We start from the raw sequence: 24,558 nt of genomic DNA, 5'->3' as shown, positions 1-24,558 counted from the left end.
CAGCTCTGGAGACACACAAGCCCCGCCCACCCGATAAAACCTAATACCAAACAGAAGAGAGGAGAGCTCAGTCAGGCAGGAGCCAATCAGGAGAAGGTGTAGCAGTGATACTTCACCTGGAGTTCATGTAACGGGGTCGGCTTGTGCTGTCAGTGATCCCCAGTGTAAGTTACATAATGCAGTTAATGTATTTCAATCCTCTGATGCTAATTAAAAGGTAGGCAGCAGAGAGAGATTCTGAAACTCACAACCTGAAGGGATGAAACGTCTGCACGGCTGAAAAACACATCACACGGTTCTCGTGGGGACGCAGCTCAAGTTCACGAGAAGTTCGGCTCAGAAACACGTTAACACTCGTGTCTCATCCTCCAGGTCAGATATAAAGAAGACTTCGAGAAGATGAAGGGACAGAGTCTGTTTGTTCCCGGAGCCGAACTCATCCACGCCAAGAACATCAGCGCTGTGATCTCTGAGGTCTGACACACATCGTACTTGTGCTTCAATGTTAAGTGAGGACCAGGCCAGATCTGCTGTCTTTGTCTAACATTTCCTCATCTTTACGGTCTAAAATTGGCCCTACGATGACTCGTTCTCTCTCTTTTAAACGTTGATCGAGTTGTCTGCTCATTGTGCTGAAATGTGACTGTTTCAGTCTAAGTATAAGGAGGAGGGGAAGAAGGAGGCGGCTGTTTCGCTGTACTCCATCCTGCCGGAGACTCCCGAGACGCAACACGCCAGAGAGGCTTCAGAGCTGCAGAGCGAGGTAGTTCAACTTCAGCACGGCCAGATTTTAGTCAGTTTCTCCACACGAGCCACGTTTACAGCGTTCTCATAGAAAGTATGACTGAAACTCTGAAGACAAGACCGATGTCTTAAAAAGAGGATTTTTTAAATTTCCCATTAAAAATGTTTCATTGGCTTTAGCACTGACAGTCGCGTGTGTTTGTTTTTCAGATTAAATACAAAGGAAACGTGAAGACAAAGATTTCCTCGTCCCTTTATTCTCTGCTGCCAGAAACCACAGAGACCCAGTTTGTCAAAGAGCTGTCTGAGATACTGAGCGAGGTCAGACCCGACGGATGGATTGTTGAGACTAAATGTTAAAATGGAAAATAAATGAAGATGAGTGAATGAAGTGTTATGTCAGCACCACTCGTCCCTCTGAAACTCTCTCTGCTCCTCAGAACAAGTACAAGGAGGAGGGAAAGAAGGAGATGAGCAGCAGTTTGTACTCTCAGCTTCCCGAAACCACCGAGATGCAGCTCGCCAAGACCGTCCACGAGTTCCAGAGCGAGGTACTCGGCTGTTGTACAGCAGCTCTGTGTCAACATGTTTCAGCTGAGCCCGTATCACAGCTGCTCACGCTGACTGTGGCAGATTCATGCAGCTGTAGAGCTCGGAAGACGTCCGCCACACTGACTTTAAAGTTAATCTGTAAAGAGCTACTAGTTTGTGTCTTGTTACTTCCTGGTCTATTCTGATTGGTTCTGATGTCGTTCTGTTTCAGAAAAAGTACAAAGAAGACGGGAAGAGGAAGGCCTCCATCTCCATCTACTCCCAGCTCGCTGATACTCCAGAAATACAGCACGCTCTGGAGGTGTCACAGCTGCAGAGTGAGGTACACACACACACACACACACACACACACACACACACACACACACACACACACAAACTGTATCCATGATCCTCTTTTACAAATATCTGTCAGTGCAAGATTAAATGCGCCTGCTCGAGACTCATTTCTACCTTCGGTCTTTCAGATTTGAGTGAATGCAAATGTAACAAAATATGTAACATACATTTTTAGAAACAGCAAAGAAAAAGCAAAATTACACCAAAGTTGACAGTGAGACATGAAGGAAAGATAGAGGGAAGGAAAGAAGGAAGAATGGAAAGGACAAGAGAGAGAAAAAAAGAGAAAGGTGAGAGAAGAAGAAAGGAAGTGGAAGAAAATAATAAAGACAGGACTGAAACTAAAGAGGAAGAAAGAGATAGAAGGAAGGAAGGATGAAAGAGGAAGGGTGAGATGAAGAAAGGAAAAAAGAGAGAGAAAAGGAAAAGAAATAAAGACAGGAAGGAAACAGGTGAGAGGAAAGAAGAAAGAAAGGAAGAGAAGAAGAAAGAAAGTGAGAAAGTAAAATAAAGAGAACTAAATTAAGAGAGGAAGAAAAAGATAGATGAGGAAGGAAGGATGAACGAGAAAGAAAGAAGGAAGGAAGGGCATAAGAAAGGAAACGGCGAGGAGAAGATGGAAAGGAAAGGAGAATGGGAAAGACGAGGAAAGAAAGCAGAGCAACAAAAGAAGGAACAGTAAGGAAAGGAGAGAGGAAGGAAGGAAGGATGGAAAGAAGGAAGGCCTCGCAGCCATCCCGGGCGTTACTGAACGAGCATCAGAGGCTCAGAGTTTGAACCGATGGCTCTTTTTCTGAAATCGTTCTGTTTTTTGCTCTTGTCGTCTTCTCTGTTTTATCCCTGAGCTCAGCCTCTCATCACTCGCTCTCTGTCCCAGGTGAATTATCGCCCTAAGACGATGGTTAGAGGAGCTCCCGCCTCTCTCTACTCGCAGCTGCCCGACACCACAGAGATCCAGTTTGCCAGAGAGATGACTGAGATGCACAGCGAGGTACGACACAGGCGCACCTTTACAATATACTGTGTGCAAACAGGCTGAAACTCTCCACAAGCTCTCGTGCTGTCGGACTCGGCAGCAAAATGTCAGAAATATTCTCGAGACCTGAAAGTTCCCATTTGTTCTCACAGCGTTGAATGAGGAGCAGAAGAAGAAGTTTCCTTTGATAGATTCATATAAGACATTAAAAACAAGACTCTGTTCTGTGTTTTTACATTACTGACTCACAGGATCCCCACAGGTCCACCATGAACATCTGATGCATTATTTTGTGTTGTCTCCCCTCAGAGTAAGTACAAAGAGGGCGGCAGGAGGAGCCTCTCCCAGAGTTTCTACTCTCAGCTCCCAGAAACCGCCGAGACCCAGTTTGCTAAAACAGTTGCTGAGCTGCAGAGCGAGGTGAGCCAGCCTCACAGCTACGTGTGCAGATATAATCACAACTCGTGCGTGATTAGTTATAAAAAGGGAAAATTAGTTGTTTCACGTGCACACTGTGGGAAAATAAAGTGCCTCATTGTATGTTTATGAGTGCAGTTTGTCCCCTGAGGTGGTGCCGCTGTGGTTTTACAGAAACCAGCATTAAAGCTGTGGGCAAAGTTTTATTCCTGTAACGCTGCTCAATGCACCCTTTAAATTAAGCAGAAGGCATTTACTGAAATATGAAAAGTCTCATTCTGTGTCTATATGGGTGGAATAAACACCAGTGGGAAGGTCCACACTGTCGCACACTTTCCTCTTTCAGTTTTCCTGTTTTTTCTTGGTGCAGATTATTTGAACATTTCACATAAATCAGTTGGTGCAGAGATAACAATTTATTAGCCCACCTGTCATTAAAATGAGGAAACACAAATATTTTAGGAATCAGTCACAAAGTTGTTTAAAACTGAAAATGATATTGTTATTTATGAGACATGTAATAAACTGAATTCTCAATTTTGGACCCAGATCTGAGTCTTCACACTGGACCTCTGTGTGTCAGACACATGAATCAAGCATAACAATCAACCACTGAAACAAACTGTTCAGTAAATACAGAGTTACTGTCACTTCATCTTAAGACCTGAACTCTTCCACGGCAGCATTTTTAATTTCTCTTTGATATTTGGGCTGATTGGGGCCCGATGAATGTAAAAACAAAGAATTTACCTTATTTTTGTTTTTATGAAAATCAGAGCCACATATGATGATATTCGTTTAAAACTTTGATAGAACAGTAGCAGTATAATGTTCTCGTAAGTGGATATCAGGCCCTTGTAGAGCAAAATTGAGTATTTTGGTCTAAATAACCCAAAATGTGATGTGGACGCCAGGTCCTAGGAGGTTAAACTAACTTGCTTTACTTCCTGGATAACAACAATAATTCTATTTTGACATAAAAAATATGATTTTAATTAAATTGTTTGTGAATGCTGATGGATTAACAATTACAGAAACATTAAAAATTACCAACAGTGTTAATTCAGGTCAGCTGTGAGGAGGGGGGATCATTTATTTGTTAAGCGCTGGACCTCTGCACCTGATTTTGCACCTTTCTAAAAAATAAACAGTCCTGTGTTGCTCTTGGATTTCTCTTTTTAATTACTCAGAAACACGTATTTGTCTTTTTTGACCTCTGAAAGTTGCACATAGATACCTGGAGTTAGCTTCCCGACAGTTTTGTAGGTTGTACCTGTGAGCACAGACGTGGACTTTTACTGCACATTTATATTTCATGTTTGTTCGTGTTTGAAGGCTTTTATGAGCTGACGCTGGATTAACATTTGTCTTTGTTTTCAGAGGCGCTACAAGGAGTCAGGGAAGAAGGGCGTGAACTCGTCTCTGTACGCTCTGCTCCCGGAAACGCTGGAGACGGCTCGCGCCAGGGAGGTGTCGGAGCTGTGCAGTGAGGTACAGGAACTGTACAAAGCCAGAGAAATGTTGGAATAAATTACATCTGTAGGTGGAGATTTTTTGGACTTATTTAATTAAATGATATTTTGTAGTTCGAGTTATTTCAGTAACATTTGGGATCATTTCAGGAGAAACGTGCAGATTTTTGTAGAAGTATTTTCTGTGTGGATGAACTTTGCTGTGATCACAGGTGAAGTATAAAGAAGACGGTAAAAAGGAGATGAACATCAGCCTGTACTCTCTGCTGCCCGAGACCATCGACACCCAGCACGCCAAGCAGGTGTCAGACCTGCAGAGTGAGGTACCCAACAACCAGGTTTTTTAAAAAAAACTTTAAACCTGAGTAAGACTATTAGTAAAAAAGACATTTATATGATCATCATACGATTTTCAAGGATCATTTTGTTGTTCTTCAGCCATCTTTAAACTGTGTTAGCTTTAATGTTGAACTCAGCCTCGTCTTGTCTCCTGCAGGTGAAATATAAAGAAGGTCTGAAGCAGAAGATTCAGAGCAGTTTGTACCATCGGCTCCCAGAGACCACAGAGACACAGCTGGCCAAACAGCTGTCTGAGCTGCAGAGTGAGGTACACGGCACACGATGACATGTTTACTGTTGTTAAAGTATGACTAAGAAAGATGTTTGAGGTAAGAAAGAAGATTTGAAGCAAAAATAAGGGCGAGGAGTGTTTCAAAGTGAAAGAAAAATAATAAAAACGGAGCCTTTAATCAGTGAGGCTGTCAGCTATTTGAGCTTGACTTCCAAATGAGCGTCCACGTCCACCAGAACATGACACGGCTGCTGCACTTTCGGTGACACGCTCCTCTGTGTTCGGTTCTGGCTCCTTACATTCGGACGACTCTGGTTTTCCTGCTACTTCAGTGCAGCACTTCCTGTTTTCTTGATATGAAAACCATCCTTTCATCTTGTGCTCTCAGTCTTTGGGTCTTTCCTTGAACTGTGGCAGGAAAAAACCTTTTCACATCCCTGACAGACTGAATAAATCATTTCAAATCTCATTTCTCAGTTAAATCAATATTTACTCAGTGACAGAGAATCAAAGCTGAAAAATGGAAAAGCAACTTAGACGTGATACTGATGTGTAAAAATGTGAATTAGAGCTGAAAAGAATCTGTTTTCCACTCGTTTTTTAGATGTCGCAGTAACAGCGAGTGAGCATCAGCCGCGCAGCAGCGTGAAGTCGAATTTTCATTAAAAAATGAAGAGGCTTGTGCTAAATATACCGCTGCATTGTGAGAGTGAGCTGCTTCACTCCTCAATCGTTTGAAGCTTGCGCTCCAACAGTAGAGTGCGAACTGTAGTTTCTATTAACATGATCACTGACGGCCTGATGATTCAAGTCATAGTTCATGTCATCTCTTGTTTGTTGAAGTCATTCAGAGGACGCTCAGTATCAGCTCCTGTCCCAGACTGAGGACACGTCTGGGTTTAGTCTGAGTGACGTGTCGGCTCAAAGTCTCCGACTTGGCTGGACTTTGTGGGCCACGTGTGAGGCAGATGCTGGATCAAATGTGTTGGTCAAAGCCCAAAGGAGACTGTAAATACGGGACATCTGGACCAGACAGTTATTGCTTTCTGTGTTTAGTGCTGCTCAAGCAGCTCTGACCCACCGGAGCGTGATGACGGGATCTCTGGGGTGTCGTGTGGTGTCTGGCACAGGACACTGGCACTGGATCCTTTGGGTCCCGTGCTTTCTGATGCATCCAGCAGAGGCACCAGAGGCGAGGCCAGCGCCGTGGACTCGTTTATATCTTTGGAGCTTTTCCCGCAAGTTTTGTGGTACGGCAGGACGCACGGTGCTGACGGGATCAGCTGCAGTTATCCATCAGTGCTGTCGGAGGTGCAAAGAAGAGAGGCATTGTCTAATAATATGATGCATATGGGTTTGGTTATGTGACTATGTGACTGTCTCATTCTCGTTTCATTAAAAAAAGCTACATCTAATTTGATCCCACTTTTTCTTCTCCGTCGCCTTTTTCACAGAGACACTTTGATTGATTCGCATCGATCCTGAGCAGTGTCACAGTGATGGCCGTCGTTTACTGAGAAGTGATATTTGTTCGTTTTTGTTGACGTCTGCAGGTGAAATATAAAGAAGATGGAAGGAAGAAGGCGAGCGGATGCCTGTATTCTCTGCTGCCTGAAACTCTGGAGACACAACACGCTAAAGAGGCCGCAGAGCTGCTCAGTGAGGTGAGAGCAGCCTGTCAGTTTGTGTTGCTCTGACATGAGAAAATAGATCCAACGAGTGAAGATTATTCGTGTTTCCTGTTGTGGATTTAACCAGATTAAATATAAGGAGGGTGGGAAGAAGGAGATGTCCAGCTCGCTGTACTCCACTCTGCCCGCCACTTCAGAAACCAGCTTCGCCAGAGAGATGAGCGACATGCTGAGCGAGGTAAATGTGATGTCATGACCTCTGCTCCGGTCTCCCATCAGTTATGATAAAGCATGTCGTTTTGGGGAGGTTGAGCTTTTCTTCTTCTTCTTTTCTTTTTTAACAAACTCTGATTATAAACCTGAGTCTCATCACACTGAAAAATAACCTAAAAACAAAAACAGTGATGTGACAGTTCTTCTCTCTGAATAAAAACCTCAGTGTGAATGTGCCACACGGACAAATGGAGGCTGTCTGCACATCTCTGCTCTGTGGCAAAACAAACAGTTTGTCTGCAGAATCTCAGAAACTGCTTGATTTGTTCACGTGGACTTTTCATGCTTTCATGTGAATTTCTGTCACATGCACAGTGGTGGATGTTCATGCTTAGCCTGCTCACAGGTTCAAGTTAGGTGAGAGAGGTCAGTGTGTCAAAGGTCAAAGTTCAGAAAGCTCTAAACACCCAGTTTCAGGCTGTTTTTTTCTTTTTTTAATCTTTTGGCCCATGTGTCGTCAGCTGTGAGCACAGAAGCCCCACCCACCTGCTGTGCAAACCCTCTGTTTACAAAGGGCAGCCAATCAGAGGGAGGTTTGCTCCGGAGGGCCTCCCACAAAAAGCCCAGTATCAGAGAAAAAAGTATTATTTTGAACTGTGAATCATAGAAATATGAAGCATTCAGTTAATTGCAGTTCAATACAGATTTATTTATAAAAGTGCACATGTCAGCATAATTTAAATAATAAGGCCACACCTTTAAAGCATTTAGTGTAGACGCCCATCACTCTATGCACTAGAGTGAGAGTGATGGAGGGAAAACTCTGCAGCTGAGGCTGCTGAGAAAACAGCAGAGAGAGGAAAGCCGATCGTTTAGAAACACAGAAAATGAAGACGTCACAGGAAGCTCGCCGGAGGTTCCTGCAGAAAACACCCGACAATGAGAGCAAAAGTGAAGAACACAACGAGATTTCACAGAAATAAAACTGAAGGAAATAAAGTCTGAGTAATAATTAAGAAGCTAAAACTCGTGTTTTTACCAAATCAGGGGCTCAGACTAGAAGTTTAATTGGTTTTTAATCAAACATGGTGTGTTTTTAACTTCAGTAATCACAGCTATTATCATCTGTAATTAATGACAATGAGCCTGACTGGGCAGGAAATTAAAGCAAATCTTATAAAAACCATCAGGTTGAAAAACGACTGAGAAAAACTGACTTATAGGATTTAATGCAGGAAAAGTTAAAGAAGCATCTAAAAAGGCATACTCACAGTAACATCAGCTCTGATCAAAGCACAGGGGCCGACGTAGCTGATCACGTTACGGTGGGCACAGGTCAAAGGTTTATCAAAGACTTATCTCAGCAGCAGTCAGTGAATCGTAAAATAAACAGGACGGCATGTAAAGAGGCTGAAACAGGAGCAGCATCAGGTCTCCAGTTCCTGCACAGAAACTCGTGTCAGCTCATCGTTAGTTGGTTTATCTGCACTGCTGCATTTAATTAGCATTACAGATACAGTCTGCACTGCCGAGGCTCGGCTCGCTGTCACTATTGATCTGTGAAAGCACAAATATGCGTTCATTTAACACAAGTGATGAAAAAGCAAACGACAACAAAGAGAAATAAATACAGAGAGAAGTGTGGCTAATCCGTATGCCTTACAGATGCTCGAGTCCTTTATATCTAATAGATCTGAAGAGTTCATCACTGAATAGAAGGAAGTAACTCTTCCTGTTTTTGATGTGCTGTCTTTTAACAGATTAAATACAAAGAGAGCGGGATGAAGAGCCTGTCTAAGAGTGCCTACAGTCAGCTACCAGAGACCGCCGAGATGCAGTTTGCCAAAAATGTTGCTGCGCTGCAGAGAGAGGTGAGGAACGGGTGTCTTTATGGGAAATGTTTTCAGCTGATTCACGGCAGAAAACAACTTCTTCCTCTTGAAGTAGCAGAAATGAAACATTTACGACAGATTCTAAAGCAGCAAAATGAACATTTTTAACATTTCAGTTTTGTCACAGTTAAAAATACAATTATTCTTCCTCCCAAAGCAGCGTCACAAACACAGAAGAAGAGAAAACAATGTTTGTGTTTATAGTAATTCCTCATCAGTCTGTGTTAATCACACTAACAGACAACACAGTAAAGAAAAGTTCAACTCTCAATATCAATATTATTTTTGTCTGTCCACCTCATGAATCTTTCAAAATAAAAGCCATCTTATATTTTTCCATTTGAAGTCTTTTAATGTGAAACAACAGCAGGAAGAACTGTTGCATTAGAAGTGACTTTAAACAGCATGAGCCTAGAAACCACTATAGGAAATATACAGAGTGTTTATTTGATATTGTGGATGTTGAAATTTTAATATTTTTGTGAATTTAACATTAAACTGAACTTAACCCACTGATGCAGATCACAGAGATTCAAAAAGTCAGTTTAACTATAGAAGAAACTGAAAGGCCACTGAGGTCGTGTTTAATGAATTACTGTCAAAGTCTGTTCCTTGAACTGTTAGAAAATCAAAAGTGTAATTTCGTCAAATTATTTTCAGATGAAGTACAAAAAGGGGAAGAAAGACATGTCGAGCTCTCTGTACTCCACCCTGCCGCAGACTCTGGAGACGCTGCACGCCAAAGAAGCCTCTGAAGTGCGGAGCGAGGTAAAACCCTTCACTGCTGTGATTGTAGACTAAACATACACATCTATCAGTACATACAGATATTTGGATTTACAGTAAATAGCACTGAGGCAGAGCAGGCGTACACAATACATAAAACAGCTGATTAATTCAAATACAGTTATGAGTTCAAATGAAATAAAAATGAATAAAATAGTCGTTCAATTTTGTGTTTGTTGGATCCTAAAGGTTGCAGGAGTTCAGTTAGCTGGTTTGAATAGTTCACATCATTGGGCAGACAGATGTGGAACCCTGAGGAACAATGTTCAATGTTAGAAGTTTGCTCACCATCACTGACAGTTTGATACTCTGCATGTGATCCTGTTTGTGCTCAGCTGAACTACAAGGCCGACCAGAAGAAAACTCTTTCCTGCAGCCTCTTCCACCTCCTGCCAGAGACGTTAGAGACGGCTCACGCTAAAGAAGTCTCCGAGCTGCTCAGTGAGGTAAATAGAAGAGAAAAAAAACCAAGAATTACTTTAAAGGGCAGAAGCTGCCGATTAAATCAAATGTTTTTTCTAGGTGAAATATAAAGAAGACGGTAAGAAGGAGATGAACATCAACCTGTACTCTCTGCTGCCCGAGACCATCGACACACAGCACGCCAAAGAGGTGTCGAACCTGCAGAGTGAGGTACTTTAATCCCATTTTAATGGCTTTTTCTTTCCATCGTCAGTCAAGATAAACAACCTGTGTATGCAGTACTCCGAATTAAAAAAAGAGTACACATAATAATTTATGAGAAAGAGAAAAGTAGGAATAAGAAAGTAAAGGTGCGATTTTATTTATCAGGATAAATATTACAAAGTGTTTCACACCAAATAAAAAAATGAGTAAAATGAATGTTTGAACATAGAAGACTGCAGATCTTTGTGTGATCTGAAGTCCAGTGAGTTGAAGTGTGGAGTAAACCACGAAACAGACGTCTGGCCTCAGTTTGTTAAATAATACAAAAAAATCTAATCCATTGAAATCTGGACAAAAAATGAAAACATGTGTTTCTTCTTCATCTCCTGCAGGTGAAATATAAAGAAGGTCTGAAGCAGAAGATTCAGAGCAGTTTGTACCATCGGCTCCCAGAGACCACAGAGACACAGCTGGCCAAACAGCTGTCTGAGCTGCAGAGTGAGGTCGGCACTCAAACAGGAAAGGCTTGAAATTTGTGCCTGCTTGTTATCAAGAATAAGTTGTTATTTTATTATTCAGTGTAGCTTTAAACCCCCCTCCCTCAGGCCAGTGTTGACTCTTTTGCAACCTGCAGTCAGCTGAGACAGAAGAAGTCACTTAGATGAGTGAAACGTTTCTCCCACTGAAAACGTCCAGATGAACAGAATCAAACTTTGGGGAAACCCAACAAAATCCATAAATAACAATCTGTTCAGAATCTACTCCTAATGTGCAAATGTCTTAAAACACCGGTAAACAGCAGGCAGCATTAAAACTAATTCTGTTGTTTCCATGTTCAACTGTTGTGCTTTGTGTGTGACGTGCACCAAGATAACTACTCAACCTGTCCGGGCAGCAGCGTAGCATATGCATGGCAAAGATTAGCTCCATGTGGGGTAAAGCAGTAACTACAGGCTACAGAGAGTGATGCACAAGCCACCACTGATGCTAACGGTTCATTTGAAATTGCAGACCAAGTACAAGGAGGCTGGTAAAAAGGAGGCGAACGCCTGCCTGTACTCCCTCCTGCCTCACACCATGGACACGCAGCACGCGAAAGAAGCTGCAGAGCTGCTGAGTGAGGTAATGTGTTGTTTTCTTGTAGTATTACCTGACGACTAGTCATCCACAGAGGGATGATTAGGAGCAAATAAAAGATTCATATGTGACAATGAGCAAACATGAAGACAGGGAAGAGAACAGTTGGCAGGAAGGAATGAGCGTGACAGAAACAAAGAAGTACAAAGAAGTACAAAGAAGTGCGACCAGCACACGGCAATTCAAGCTAAACTGTCAGAGAGTAAAAGTATGTAGCATGATAAACATTTTTGGCTCCACAGGTAAAATACAAAGAGAGCGGGAAGAAGGAGATGTCCAGCTCGCTGTACGCCACTCTACCCGACACTTCAGAAACCAGCTTTGCCAGAGAGATGAGCGACGTGCTGAGCGAGGTAAATAAACCATCAAAGTATCCCACAGTCACCTGTTGATGACCAGAGCAGAATCTAAAACCACTTCAGAAGAGAAATATGACGGAAAGTCATCAAAACAGGAAACAAGATAAAAACGTTTGTGTTGCAGCAATAGAGCAAACATTTTACTGCCCAGAGCTGACGACAACAGAGTTCGGCTGCACATTTTGGCTAAAAAGAAGCTGTGAGACTTCAAAACTGCTCAGTTAGTTTGTATAAAAAGGATTTCTCTGTTTTCCTGAAAATAAGAGAACAAACTAAATTAGAGTAGAAGATGTTCTTTGTGCTTCCCCACCAAACGCTTTTAAAAACATGAGAGTGACGCGTGCTGCTGCACAGGCTGACGTGTTTCCTGTTACATGTCAAACGTTTAGTGTGACTCAGTCCAACATGCCACAAATACTCACTGTAGAGCACAAGATGTTGATTTCTCCACACTTGAAAATGCACTTTTTACTAAAAAATCAATGATGGGTTTGGATAATGGATGGAAACGTGACACATCAGTACTGTTGCTATAGTTACCTGGTTTTAATATACTTGATGCGCAGATTTAAACGTCATGGTTAGCCCGTTCGCTGGTTTCCAGGTTATCATTACATTAAAGTCATTGTCCGAAACAACGTCCCGATCTTAAAGTCTTGTGTGAGATTAGGTCAAATATGCTGTCTCGTCATTTGTTTGCCTGACATTTTGGAGAGAGATCGAATAAACAGCAGCGCTTCGACATGCAGGAGGGATCCAGGCTGTGCTTCAACTGAGAACTGAGAGCAAAAATAGGGAAATGCAGAGAGAGCTGCAGTAAGAATGCCCTTTGATTAGTTATAAATAATCACTACCCAGATTATTCACCGCTCTCTGATGCTTCTACCTTAGACGCTCATCAGAGGGCAGATTAGCATCAGAAACAGGATCAAAGCATCGCAGGCTGTTCGCAGCACGTACTGGAGAGGAGTTAATAACAATATCTGATCTGTAAGCAACGAAAGATGGGAAACATTTGTTTTTAAGGATTCAGATAAAAGTGACATTTTTGCCTCTCACTTATTACAGTTTCAAAAAAGTCAATATTTCCACTAAGTTAGTTACACAGCTAATAAAACTGAGTTTTTCACCATTAACGATCCTCTAACATGTACATGATCGCATTTAAATGTGAAAAAGTGTTGGCGTTGGGGCCATTTTCTCTGCTTTTTACTGTTGGCAGACTTGTTCGACTGTGCAAAAACAGCCTGTTTATTATTCCTTCAACCACCTTCTGAAAAATCTTGACCGTATATGTGGGTGTCAAAGGACTGTGGGACGTGTTTTTAATACCTTTTCTTGCAAACAACAGACTGGTTGGTTTGTGAGCAGCTGTAGGCTGTATACAGTATGTGGATTTTCACGTATGTGTTGCAAATCCATGTAAAACACATATTCTAAATGTGCTGCATACGTGCTCACAAAACTTTATCAGTGTCAGAATATTCTACATGTCTTAGATTTATGACAGAATATCACAGTAGTGTTTACATGACTATGACCTGGAAGCGGAATATTTCTCCAACATAGCTCAAGGCTGGTTGTGCAGCATTCAGTCCTTTTAAAACCCTTCAGGATATTTTACATTACTTGTCCATCTTTTCCAGAACAAGTACAAGGAGGCTATGAAGAGAAACCTCTCTCAAAGTTTTTACTCACAGCTCCCAGAAACCATTGAGACTCAGTTTGCAAAAACAGTTTCTGGGCTGCAGAGCGAGGTAAATGTCTCTACAAACGTTATCTGCATTATCTTCCCAGGGGTCCTTGCAAATTATGTCCAAATGTTTAAATGTGTGGTTTACAAGATAATAACGTATTACATCTATGCAGATGGAACAAAACTCTATGTTTCACTCACTCTTTTATTTGATTCACATTTGGTTCAGTGGTTAAAATGACAAAATAAATGTAGTTGCACAGGACAGAGATGGAGACGGAGCTTTTTTGGAAATTGAGATATGTCTATTTGGAGAAATCTGCCCTATATTTTGTTTATTCATTCTTCTTTTTTGTTAAGATGAAGTACAAAGAAGCAGGAAAGAAGGGCGTGTCAAGCGCCCTCTATTCAACTCTACCTGAGACTCTGGAGACGCAGCACGCTAAAGAGGCTTCTGAGCTGCAGAGTCAGGTACCTCAATTCACTCATCAGCCAAATGTCTCAGAGGTATCAATACATTTAGTCATAGGGTCCAAACCAGTATATATAAACAGAGGAATTGCTTTTCCCACATGGTGCAAACTTTGAGGACTTTTACTATTAAGTAGTAACTGGATTCCTGTGCAGAAAAGGATATGGATGTTCTTATTAAAGCGATTAAAGACATCGTAAATAATGTTCTTCTACATCTGTTCTAGCTGAAGTACAAGCAGCCTTTAAAGAAAGATGGGCCCAGCCTTTACCACCTGATGCCAGAAACCAACGACACACAGTTTGTTCGTCAGCAGACAGAGATGCTGAGTGAGGTACGATTTCTACCTGCTCTTAGGTAGAAATGTTTTTCATCATCAATGAACAAAGTACCTCGATCAGCTCTGGTATGCGAGTCCGTTTGTCTCCCCTTCAACAGAGAATTCAGTCTCCAGATTTATTATGTGATCAGTTCAGTAAGCTTTCAAATAAAACGTGACCTGTATAGACAAGAAGTCTGTATGATGTGATCCTGCTGTAATAATAAAAAATATCTGTGTGAATGAAGAACTCTTTGTTCTCATCCTGCTGGCTCTGCTTTGCTTCATTACAAGGTCAAGTACAAAGAAGATATGAAAGAGATGAGTTTCAACTTGTACTCTCTGCTCCCCGACACCCTCGACACCCAGCATGCTAAAGAGCTGACGGAGATGCAGAGCGAGGTGAGTGCTCTGAATATTCAAAGTGCAGTCAGGTCTCATAGAATAACCCAGAGATGATGCTGATTTTATGCAAATATGATTAAATGTAAGATTGTGGTGATATTTACAATTTCTTTTATATTTGCAATTTCTAGCTGAATTAAATACTGAGTTCAGTCAAGATGCATGAGCTCTCATGACGTCTGGCTCCTATAAAATAGGCCAAATAAGCCATAGATCAACTTTAAGGTAAATGCACGTCAGACCACGAGTGTCTGGTTTTATATACTACAATTCAAAATGTTAGGGACTTATTTCAGCATTTCTTACATTTATAGATAATAATATAGGAAGGAACCAGAATTGTATGTATTTCATTAAGGCACTGAGGAGGTATTTATGACCGTCATCTGGAGAATTAAAATAGTGTAATTTACAGGAATTTATTATAATCAGTCTAAAACTGGCAACCATCTCAGCCTGTATCCAAATAAAAGCCATATTTGTAGCTTTAAGCAAATGCTAAGCAAATAATAAATATAGATATTTAGCTCTATTTATTATTTGCTTAACAAACCAGGTTAACAAACCAGGTTGGTTATTAACAGTGACGCAACTAATTCTACAAACATATCCCGGATAAGCCCCCAACTGTCACAAGATTTTTTAGGTTCAAACGCCCACATCAATTCTCCCCATATCAGCCAGTTGCCCTCTAATTTAGGCTAACACTACCTTCAAGAAAGTGGAAGAGAAAAACATAATTTGTATACATTTTCATAGTCTTTATGTTTCTGTGGTAGGTAGGAACCTCGGTGTAGAGTTAACTGCACATGACTGATTTTTTTAGTGCTAACTGCACTTAAATCTCCAGTGCAAATTGTGTCTTTCAGGCAAAATACAAAAAGGCCAGTAAGAAGGACACATCGACATCTCTGTACCACCGACTACCTGAAACTCTGGAGACACAGCACGCTAAAGAGGCTTCCCAGCTACAGAGTCAGGTATGCAGGAATATGACTAAAAACTGTTAACAAAAGTCTAAAAACTTTTGTTAACATGAACTTTCAACCGTGAAGCTAGATCCAAACTAGCAAACTGAGAAGAAGCATGTGGTGGTAAAGCTTACTTTAAAAATGGTACACAAAAAAATCACGAAAGTTTATTTGTGAATGTCTATATTTTGTCTCTGTGTCATGTAGGTCTCATATAAAGACGCTGTGAAGAAGTACTTGTCATGTCCAGTTTACCACCTGCTCCCTGATACTCTGGAGACCCAGTTTGCCCGAGAGGTCACCGACCTGCAAAGCCAAGTAGGTGCAGAGAGACACGGCTGCTTTAGACCAACCTGCAGATTCAATTCTTAAAGCTGTCATAATACATAAAATTATGCCTTACACATGCAGGTCTGGTGCATCTCTTGTTAACTAACCACAATAGTACTCTAATAACGACTGAAAGAAGCATTAATTCAAAACATGATCAGACATCATGTCATGAAGTATCAATAACCTGCATGTATTAAACATGAGGTACAAACCCTGTGACTGCTGTCCCCGCTGTGTGTGATCATGATGAAACTATTACTTAAGTGAAGACATATGCAGACAAATCCAGCTTAGCACTGCTGATGTGATGAGCTCAGTAGATGGTAAAATAAGTCATTAGTTAGTTTAGTTAACTATTTAATAAACAATAAACTCCCCCATCCACACTTCAGTTGGTAGCTTTGCAGGATGAAATGACTAACAGTTATTCAGTGACGTTCACACTGTGATTTGAGTGGAGTGATGATTGGCTTCCCCAGCATAACTCTGACTAATCCCAGTGTGGTACTGGTATGACTTCAACCTTACTTTATTTCTTTTAATCAAGGAAAGCCAACTCGGCCCACTGCAGACCTGTGGGAGTATTGGACTCACTGTGTGGCATTTAGAGGGGTGCTGTTTCACTCATCGTACTTTACAGCCAAGTCCTCAGGGTGTAATCAGGAGGACAGAACGGAAGCAGCACAGTTAAATACTGACAGTGTTAACCCTCCTGCCATCCTTTAAAAAACTCACACCCATCACCCTAGGGACCATTCTCAGCCACGCCATAAAAAGACCATATATCCATATCTTATTCCACTTTAAATTAGCCAACCTTGTAAAACTACTTCTCCCTGAAATATTCATGTAAAGTTTTAATTATATTTTCGTTGTTTTAACCCTTCAAATCCCAGTGTTATTACATGAGCGCCCTGTGTTATAAGCCCCAAAAACCAAAAAACGAAACTAAATATTTCCACAAAAAACCAGTTGAAGTAATATGTGATTGTCATTATAAGTAGGCCTTTAGATGGACCAAAGATTGGCACCAACATACATTTTGACCTGCCATTATTTTTTTGCATTTTTTTTGCAATTTAAAAATTAAAACTTCAAGGCCCTGAGTCTTCATTGACATCCAAGAAAAGAAGAAAAAATAAAATCATATGATGATAATTTGGGGTTGAAAAATAGCATTTATAATGGAAGTCAATGGGCAGAAAATGGTCCCCAGGGTGATGGGTGTGGGGATTTCTGCTGCTCAGCCATTTTAGGCTGATTTAAGGAATTCACACTGGAATATTAACATTGACAGGTAAAAACTATCCTGTGGCAAGTTTGGTTATATTCCACTGAACACAGTGGAAATGGCAGCCATTTAACACATAGCAGTGGCACAAAAAGGTCCCAAGAAGGCAGGAAGGTTAAGCAAATTATTTTGAATAAAATGGCAATGAAGTCTGAAAGAAGGCTCTGATTGGTCAGAAGTTGATGTGTCTTCTAATAATTTCTTTAGATACATTTCTAAAGCAATTTTTCTTAATCCCATGTTACAGATCCTGTTTTCTGTTTTGATTGTAGAAAAAGTACAAGGAGGGGATGAAGAGCATGTCTCAGAGTTTCTACTCTCAGCTGCCTGAAACCGCTGAGACAAAGTTTGCTAAAACGGTGTCTGAGTTGCAGAGCGAGGTGAGATGAAGGAAACTTGAGAGGATGATCAAAAACACTTAAATGTGTTGATGAAAGATAGAAAGAAGCTGTAAGTGTTACATAAAGCTGCTCTTCAGTGAAAACCTAAATTAATTTGGACAAACATGATGAAGCTAATTTAGTAACGTTGGGACTGAGAATGTGAACGTTTATGCTGCAGATTTAGATGTTTGACAGCTCAAACCAATAAAGCAGTAAAGAAACTGATCTTATTCTTTATGTGATCTTCAGACAAAGTATAAGAAGTCAGGGAGGCAGGAGACCGGCAGCAGTTTGTACTCTGTGATGCCTGAAACTCTGCAAACTCAACACGCCAAGCAGGCCTCACAGATACAGAGCCAGGTACTGTTTGCTGTTTTTATGAGATAAGAAACATATTGTCAGGAGGTAAGACACACCAGAGATTCCTTCAGTTTATTAAAGTCCAGCGGCTTGCCAAGCCTAACGGAGGACCGTCAAGTTTTTAATCAACACACTTTAAGTTAACTGTTGTATCATAAAAGCCTGGTGTTCATGTTTTCACATGTATTTGCATAAAAAGGCTTAAACTGTAAACATTTTGAATTTATATCAACATAGTGATGGCTGAAAATAGTTCAAAAATGAAAGCTGTGCTGATGCTGGAGACCATTTGCAGAATAGCAGCTGGGAATCCTTCTGCTCTTTCTTCAATGAAATGTGTAAAACAAGCAAAATGTGACCCACGGTGACTCAAACTCTGGACCTTTTGCTCTCCTTGTCCATTTTATATCCCACTAATCTAACCAATCAACTTTGAGAAATCCACAAAACAGGTTTATAATCCTACAAGACTCTTTGCAATTTTAAACCCTTAAAATAGCTTTAAAAAATAATAAAAAAGAGAAAAGGGACAGAAGAATGAGGGACATCTGTGTCTTATATGTTATGCTTGTGGTAGTTGTGTCCATGTACAATAAAAGTTCACTCAGACCGTGTCTTACAAAGTGAGAATTATTGAATGCAATTAAGAAATCAAACGTCTTTCATTTTTTGAAGTACCAAACATTTGACTGACAGTTTATTTGGTTTCTAAGTGGTTTTGAGCTGCCACACGTCTTCTTTCCGTGCAGACTAGTTACTGGCAAGTTGTTCTTTTAAATACAAAAAAAATCTTTGTGTAATTTACTCGTATCTGCATACAAACTGTCATTGTCTCGCTGTGTGCTGCATTGTGAACTTTATTTTCTAAACTGTCACATCCATCGCCTCCTGCTATCATTACCATTATACCCTGCTACGCAGTCAGTGTTTGGATCTGTTAGCTTAGTGGGATTTTAAATATGGGAGGTTTCAGGAGTTAAAGGTCACCAGTTTTAGTCTCCCTCTCCTTCCATGAGTTGTCAAACCTCATGGAAAGAGAGGCAAAGCTGGCAGATGGTGCAGTGAAGTCTCCAACTTTGGCATCGCTTTCATTTTGAAACAATTTTTCAGCTAAAACTAGAACAAAACAGTCAGGCCACAGTTATTCAGTGTAAAGAAATACTTTAATAGTTTAATGCAAACCACATCATTCATCTCTGGATGTGAATGGTGGCAGCTCGGTGCTCTCCTGCTGCCAGATCCAGTCCTTTCTCCTCATAAACATGCTCTCTTCTGTGTGTCTAACAACTCTCCTGACTCAAACCCTGAATGCCTTTTCACTACTCAGTTTACGTTTTCAATAAAAGTAAAAAGAAAATAAAAGAACATAAAAACAGTTCTGTTGACCCTGCAGGTGAAGTACAAAGAGGACGGGCAGAAGGAGCTGTCGTCCACTTTGTTCTCCAGCCTTCCTCAAACCCTGCAGACTGAGCTGGCCAAAGACGTGACGGAGCTGCAGAGTCAGGTGACAAACACTCATCCAGCCACTGCTGTGCCTCAACACAGAGGCTTTTATTCAGCAGGAAACTTTTCAAGTCCGAGTCTGAAACTTTCCCAATCGGCCTTTTCTTCAATCTGATCTGTGTGAACACTCATTCTGAAGTTCCTCTGAATCGAACACTGTGGTGTTTGAAGCTGCTGCAAAAGCACAAAAAGTTTGGGAAACTATTTCAATGATATTTTACTTAACATGAAATCTTTCTCACTGGATAACAGATGAGTTCAAAGTCTAAGTGAACGTTAAGATGATACAGTCCATATTTTCCTGCAGTGCTTGTTGATGATGTGACTGAATAGAAGTGCACGTCCAGTTGTTCCTGGTGACCTTTAAGGTTTCCTCCTGTGCACGAGTTCATGCTGTGCCTGTCGAGCTGTCACAAAGTGTTTCTGCTGCAGCTTCTATTATCTGAGGAGGAGGAAGGTTTTCCAAAAATACGACATTAGTCAGGCTGACTCAGCTAGACTTCTTCTAATCACTGCTCGAAGTTAAGAAAACTTTCGCTGTGCTGAAAATAAGTGAAGACAGAAATGTCTGAACTTAAAGTGGAGTTATGAAATTGAGGATGGGGGCAACGCTGAGCCCCGAGAAAGCAAAGTGTTTTATTGCACATTAACAGAGATGTGTTTGTTTGGTTTGTGGTGCAGGTGAAATACAAGGAGGGCTGTAAGAAGGAAATGTCCTCCTCACTCTTCCACCTCATGCCTGAAACACCAGAGATGCAGTTTGCCAAGCAGATGTCGGAGATCCAGAGCGTGGTGCGGCTCTGTTCTCTCTCATCACACACTGATATCTTCCATTCTCCTGTGCATTTCAATGTTCTCTTATTTCTGTTCATTGATTTGTGTTTATTCCTCTTTGAAGGCAAAGTACAAACAGGACAAAGAGGATCTGCCCAACACTTTGTACTCGCTCCTGCCCGAAACTCTGGAGACTCAGTTTGTTAAAGAGATGGCTGAGACGCACAGCGAGGTGGGAGCTCCGAGCTTACTGACCTGCAGCACTCATCATGACTTTAAAGATTTTTCTCCTTGGAGTGAATCCTCTTGAATGTCTGAAATATCAGGGTGAGATAAGGATGAGATTTGCACACCTTGCTGAGACTGACTGAAGTCTAAAAGCAGGAGACCAAAGCTGACGAGTTGAACTAAATCTTTATTTGGGCTCAAGCCATCAAACTGCAGGAGTACAAAGAGACAAAGACCGAAGAGAAGACAGGACTATTTATACACAAAGAGTAATCAGGGAAGTTAAAAAATGAGACAAGTGAGACACAGATGGTTACAATCAGACTAAAAAAGGAAATACCAACAGCAGATCTTTTTCTAATGGCTGTATTTATTAAGTCATTGTAGAAATTTATGGCACAACGGATTGAAAATAGGGCAAAAAAAGTTTTTTAAGCATGTACGAAAAACATATCAAAGACTAGTATAGTATGTGTGCAATCAGAGTCCGAGCTGAGGCAGGCCTGCAGCGTGTTGGACAGCTCAGCCATAAGTCTCAGTTTAAACCCATTAAACTTTTGTATTTATCAGGTAATAACGATCATCAGCATCCAGTAGAAGTAAACTAGAAAACAGTAAATGAAGTCCAACAGAATTCAATCACCTCTTTCCGTTTTCCCACATTCATGTCATGTCTTAGCTACACAAGGTCAAACAGTTCATCCTATTGGATGCAGCTGGTGATGTCACAGTAGTTGCTACGTCACCTCCCAGTCGCCTGCAGAGCTGATAACACTGCTCAGTGAAGGATGAGATATTTCCAGTCATGAGTTGCTGGGAAACAGTTTGAGGCAGGATGAAGTTGTGAGAGTGTGATTCTGTGGGGATTTAAAGTGTGTGTTTGTTTGACAGGTGAAGTACAAGCAGGCAGGTAAGCAGCACGCGGCGTCGTCTCTTTACTCCAAACTGCCCGAAACTCTGGAGACCAAACGCGTCAAAGAAGTGACTGAACTGCAGAGTGAAGTGAGTGAATCCTGCTGTGTGTGGTACCATCGCTCTACCTCAGTCTGCTTTTCCATTATTTCACACTTTTCAAGTTTAGGTTGGAGAAAGCGTTACTTCTAAGTGTTGCAGAGGTAGTTTGGGTGAAAAACACTTATTCGTTTTATTGCACTGTAAGATTACATCAAGTGCAGTTCCATATATAGCACAAAACAACAGGCAGCAACCCAAAGTGTGTTCCAGTTAGGGGAGAATATATCACCAGTCCAAGTATAGGAAATTATAAGCACAAAATAAAAAAGCCACATACACATGATTCATGTCCACAGACCAACTGAGGCCTTTACATGCTCTTGCTGTAGCTGCGTGCGATCTCATCAGGTACTCCAGGTTCCTCACATAGACAAAGATGTGTCGAGGTTAGTTGGTGATTCTGTCTCTCTGTGTATCCCATCCTGTGACACCTGGGATACTCCAGGATAGATGGGTGGAAGTGAAGCTAAGGAAAAAACACTGAATAAATATGGTTGGAATATCGTAAATAAGAAAATTATTACGTTAAACAAATCTACAAGTAAAAAACATACACTTGATACAAACCGTGAGGCACCTCAGGCTTGACTGGAAGCAGGAACTGATTTAAAGTTGTCAGCTGTTTGACTTTATGTGGGATGACAGATTAATCCAGAGCCAGGAGGCAAGAACAGAGGAGACTTGTCACCCTCAGTTTTTAGGTTAGAGGGGGGGCACTGAGGGAAACTGCTGAGGATGACTCCAGTGAACTGGCAGCAAAATGTGGAGTTACTCGATCTGCAACATACAGCTGAGCTGATCCAAAAAATAAAATGTAAATAAATCCTGATTCCACAGCTAACCAGTGCAGCTGAGCTAAAACTGAAGTGATGTGTCGTCTTTTCTCTGGACCGATTAAAAGCCAAGTAGCTGCCTTTTGAACCAAAGAGTCGGACAAACCAAATGTACTCCAGGCTGGAAGTCACAGCAGCATCAACTACAGTTTGCTTAAGATATAAAAGCTGTTTTAATTTATCAGTCTGGTAAAAGCTGCCCTCCGTACGCAAGAACTGTAAGGTTTTCATTTATCGTTCAAACTGGATATCTGTTGTACAGTGTCCTTGGGTGCTTTGAAAGGCGCTATTTAAATAAAATGTATTATTATTATTATTATTATTATTCACACTTAGCAGAGCTAATGTTGTTTGAGCTCAGGCTCCAAAACTGCCATTTCCACTATAATTTAATACAAATACGTTGGGTTTTCACCCAAATGTAGAAGGTCACATGTGACAAGTAGATAAAACTGAGTGTCGTCAGCATAATGGTGAACATGGTGTTTTTGGTTGATGTGTATAGAAGAAAGAACCTAAAACATTTATAATAGTCTCTGAGAGATGAACTGAAACTGAAAACCAGCTTTGTGAAAGAAATCATGGATCGAGATGTATCTCTTATGTCATCTCTGTTATTATCTGTTTCCAGTAAGCAGCAGAGTAAAATGCAGCTGAACTGATGCTTAAAGACTTTTCAGAGGAATTTTAAAAGCAGCACAGAAACAGCTGTGAAGTGATCTGTTTGTGCCAGTTGTAAAACAGGAAAGTTGGCAGGTAACCCAGCGAGCCCCTTTTTAAATGCAAATCAAGATGATGCTTTTTCTTTCCAATCATTTCTGGCACAGCTGTAAACAGCTGTTATCTGCTGGGAGCCAGTGAGGAGTTCAGCTGTTGCCTGAGATGAAGATTTCTTGCAGTGTTTTGTTGTTTGTTTATATTACATCTGCTGAGGACGTCGTTCTGTCTGTGAACACGAAACCTTCTGAACTCCTGGAAACTTTGTCTGGGTCATGTTAACAATCCATTAACATTTGCCTTAAATCCACCAACGTCTTCAAGGTCAGCTGAAGGATTTATTGGTAGAAAACTGAGGAGCAAAAGGCTGTGCTGTATGTGCCAACATACAGAAAGCACTGTTTTAAAATATCATGTCACATTTGACCTCTGACCTCTCCCTCAAGCTCGATAGATTTATCTGAAGGTCAAATTGATATTAATGCTATTTTAAACTATATTTCTTGCTGCCTTTGCTTTGGCTGAAGCTCAGCAGGTAGAGCACGTGGTCTACTGATAGGAAGGTCGGTGAGTCGATCCTTGACTGCATCCTTGGGCAAGATATTAACCCCAAGTTGCTCCGATGCATCCATCCGATTATGAATGTGTGTGAATGTTTGATAGAAAGCAGTTAAGCAAAGGAAACAAAGTGTTTATATGAATGAGGCATGTTGTATAAAGTGCTCTGGGTTCTCCATACTTGTTATCAATATTAGCCATCACTCACACCTACATAATGTTTGTGTAATCAAAGTAAACTTTTGTTTTGTTGCCCTAATCTTATTTTTACTGCTTTACAAGTTACATTTAAAGAGAATAAAGAAAATATATTTGTATGAATATATAAAAAGTACAAAACTCCTCCCTTAAAAGTAAATCCTGCGCAGACTGAGCTGCCTGCGATTGCTCACCTCAGCGTGTCTCTTGTTTACTTGAATTCTTTGTCTCCAACAGAAAAAGTACAAAGATGAAGGGAGGAAGGAGATGATGTCGCCTCTGTACGCTCAGCTGCCTGAAACCACAGAGACCCACTTTGCCCGGGAGATGAGTGAAATACTGAGCGAGGTACAGTTCTGCTGCTATGATGCATTAAGGATTACAAAGAACAGAAAGTGTAGTAAGTAAGGCCACAGCATTAAAAGCAGCTGCCTGATCTTGCCCCACAAAAGCTTTCACTGTTCAGGGCTTGGATGTGGGACCTCCAGTGTTTTGACTTCACCTGTTCTTAAGGTGCTTGGAGGAAAACACGGGAAGGTGGCATTACATTTTCCCGTTACTGTTCCCGCCGATGTTGGATTGGATTTGTATCTGCAGGATTTAGAGGCCAGGTTTACACTTTGCGCTTGTCACATTCACGTCAAAGTAACATCTGCATGAATGCCAGGGAGTCCTGCTTTTTAAGACCAGGAAAGTCACACTGATACCAGCTGTTTGCTGTGATTTCTGTTTGCAATAACGCAACTGCTGGTTGAGCAACTCCGACATTTCAAGGCTGAAGAGCCGT

At 41.1% G+C, this 24,558-nt stretch overlaps 1 protein-coding gene across 4 annotated transcripts in view; it reads left to right on the top strand.

Annotated features, from left to right (window-relative positions):
- Nucleotides 1-24,558, top strand: part of LOC146702268 (uncharacterized) — a 76,181-nt gene that overhangs the window by 5,989 nt on the left and 45,634 nt on the right. For 3 of the 4 annotated variants that reach the window (XM_085468738.1, XM_085468736.1, XM_085468735.1), the window contains 32 exons: nucleotides 373-474; nucleotides 653-763; nucleotides 955-1,065; nucleotides 1,185-1,295; nucleotides 1,508-1,618; nucleotides 2,513-2,626; nucleotides 2,921-3,031; nucleotides 4,409-4,519; nucleotides 4,713-4,823; nucleotides 4,997-5,107; nucleotides 6,625-6,735; nucleotides 6,830-6,940; nucleotides 8,676-8,786; nucleotides 9,468-9,575; nucleotides 9,929-10,039; nucleotides 10,116-10,226; nucleotides 10,613-10,723; nucleotides 11,232-11,342; nucleotides 11,600-11,710; nucleotides 13,363-13,473; nucleotides 13,773-13,883; nucleotides 14,111-14,218; nucleotides 14,498-14,605; nucleotides 15,478-15,588; nucleotides 15,787-15,897; nucleotides 17,476-17,583; nucleotides 17,836-17,946; nucleotides 19,340-19,450; nucleotides 20,131-20,241; nucleotides 20,348-20,455; nucleotides 21,343-21,453; nucleotides 24,009-24,119. In XM_085468738.1, the coding sequence (XP_085324864.1) occupies nucleotides 400-474; nucleotides 653-763; nucleotides 955-1,065; nucleotides 1,185-1,295; nucleotides 1,508-1,618; nucleotides 2,513-2,626; nucleotides 2,921-3,031; nucleotides 4,409-4,519; nucleotides 4,713-4,823; nucleotides 4,997-5,107; nucleotides 6,625-6,735; nucleotides 6,830-6,940; nucleotides 8,676-8,786; nucleotides 9,468-9,575; nucleotides 9,929-10,039; nucleotides 10,116-10,226; nucleotides 10,613-10,723; nucleotides 11,232-11,342; nucleotides 11,600-11,710; nucleotides 13,363-13,473; nucleotides 13,773-13,883; nucleotides 14,111-14,218; nucleotides 14,498-14,605; nucleotides 15,478-15,588; nucleotides 15,787-15,897; nucleotides 17,476-17,583; nucleotides 17,836-17,946; nucleotides 19,340-19,450; nucleotides 20,131-20,241; nucleotides 20,348-20,455; nucleotides 21,343-21,453; nucleotides 24,009-24,119 (3,504 nt within the window). In that variant the 5' untranslated portion in view covers nucleotides 373-399. The other variant, XM_085468737.1, reaches the window with a different exon arrangement.

This window comes from Copadichromis virginalis, linkage group LG9, assembly GCF_057382275.1.
Source record: "Copadichromis virginalis isolate Kocher_CV1m ecotype Utaka linkage group LG9, C_Virginalis_male_GT1.1, whole genome shotgun sequence".
NCBI lineage: Eukaryota > Metazoa > Chordata > Actinopteri > Cichliformes > Cichlidae > Copadichromis > Copadichromis virginalis.
This window is presented reverse-complemented; position numbering and strand designations above follow the sequence as displayed.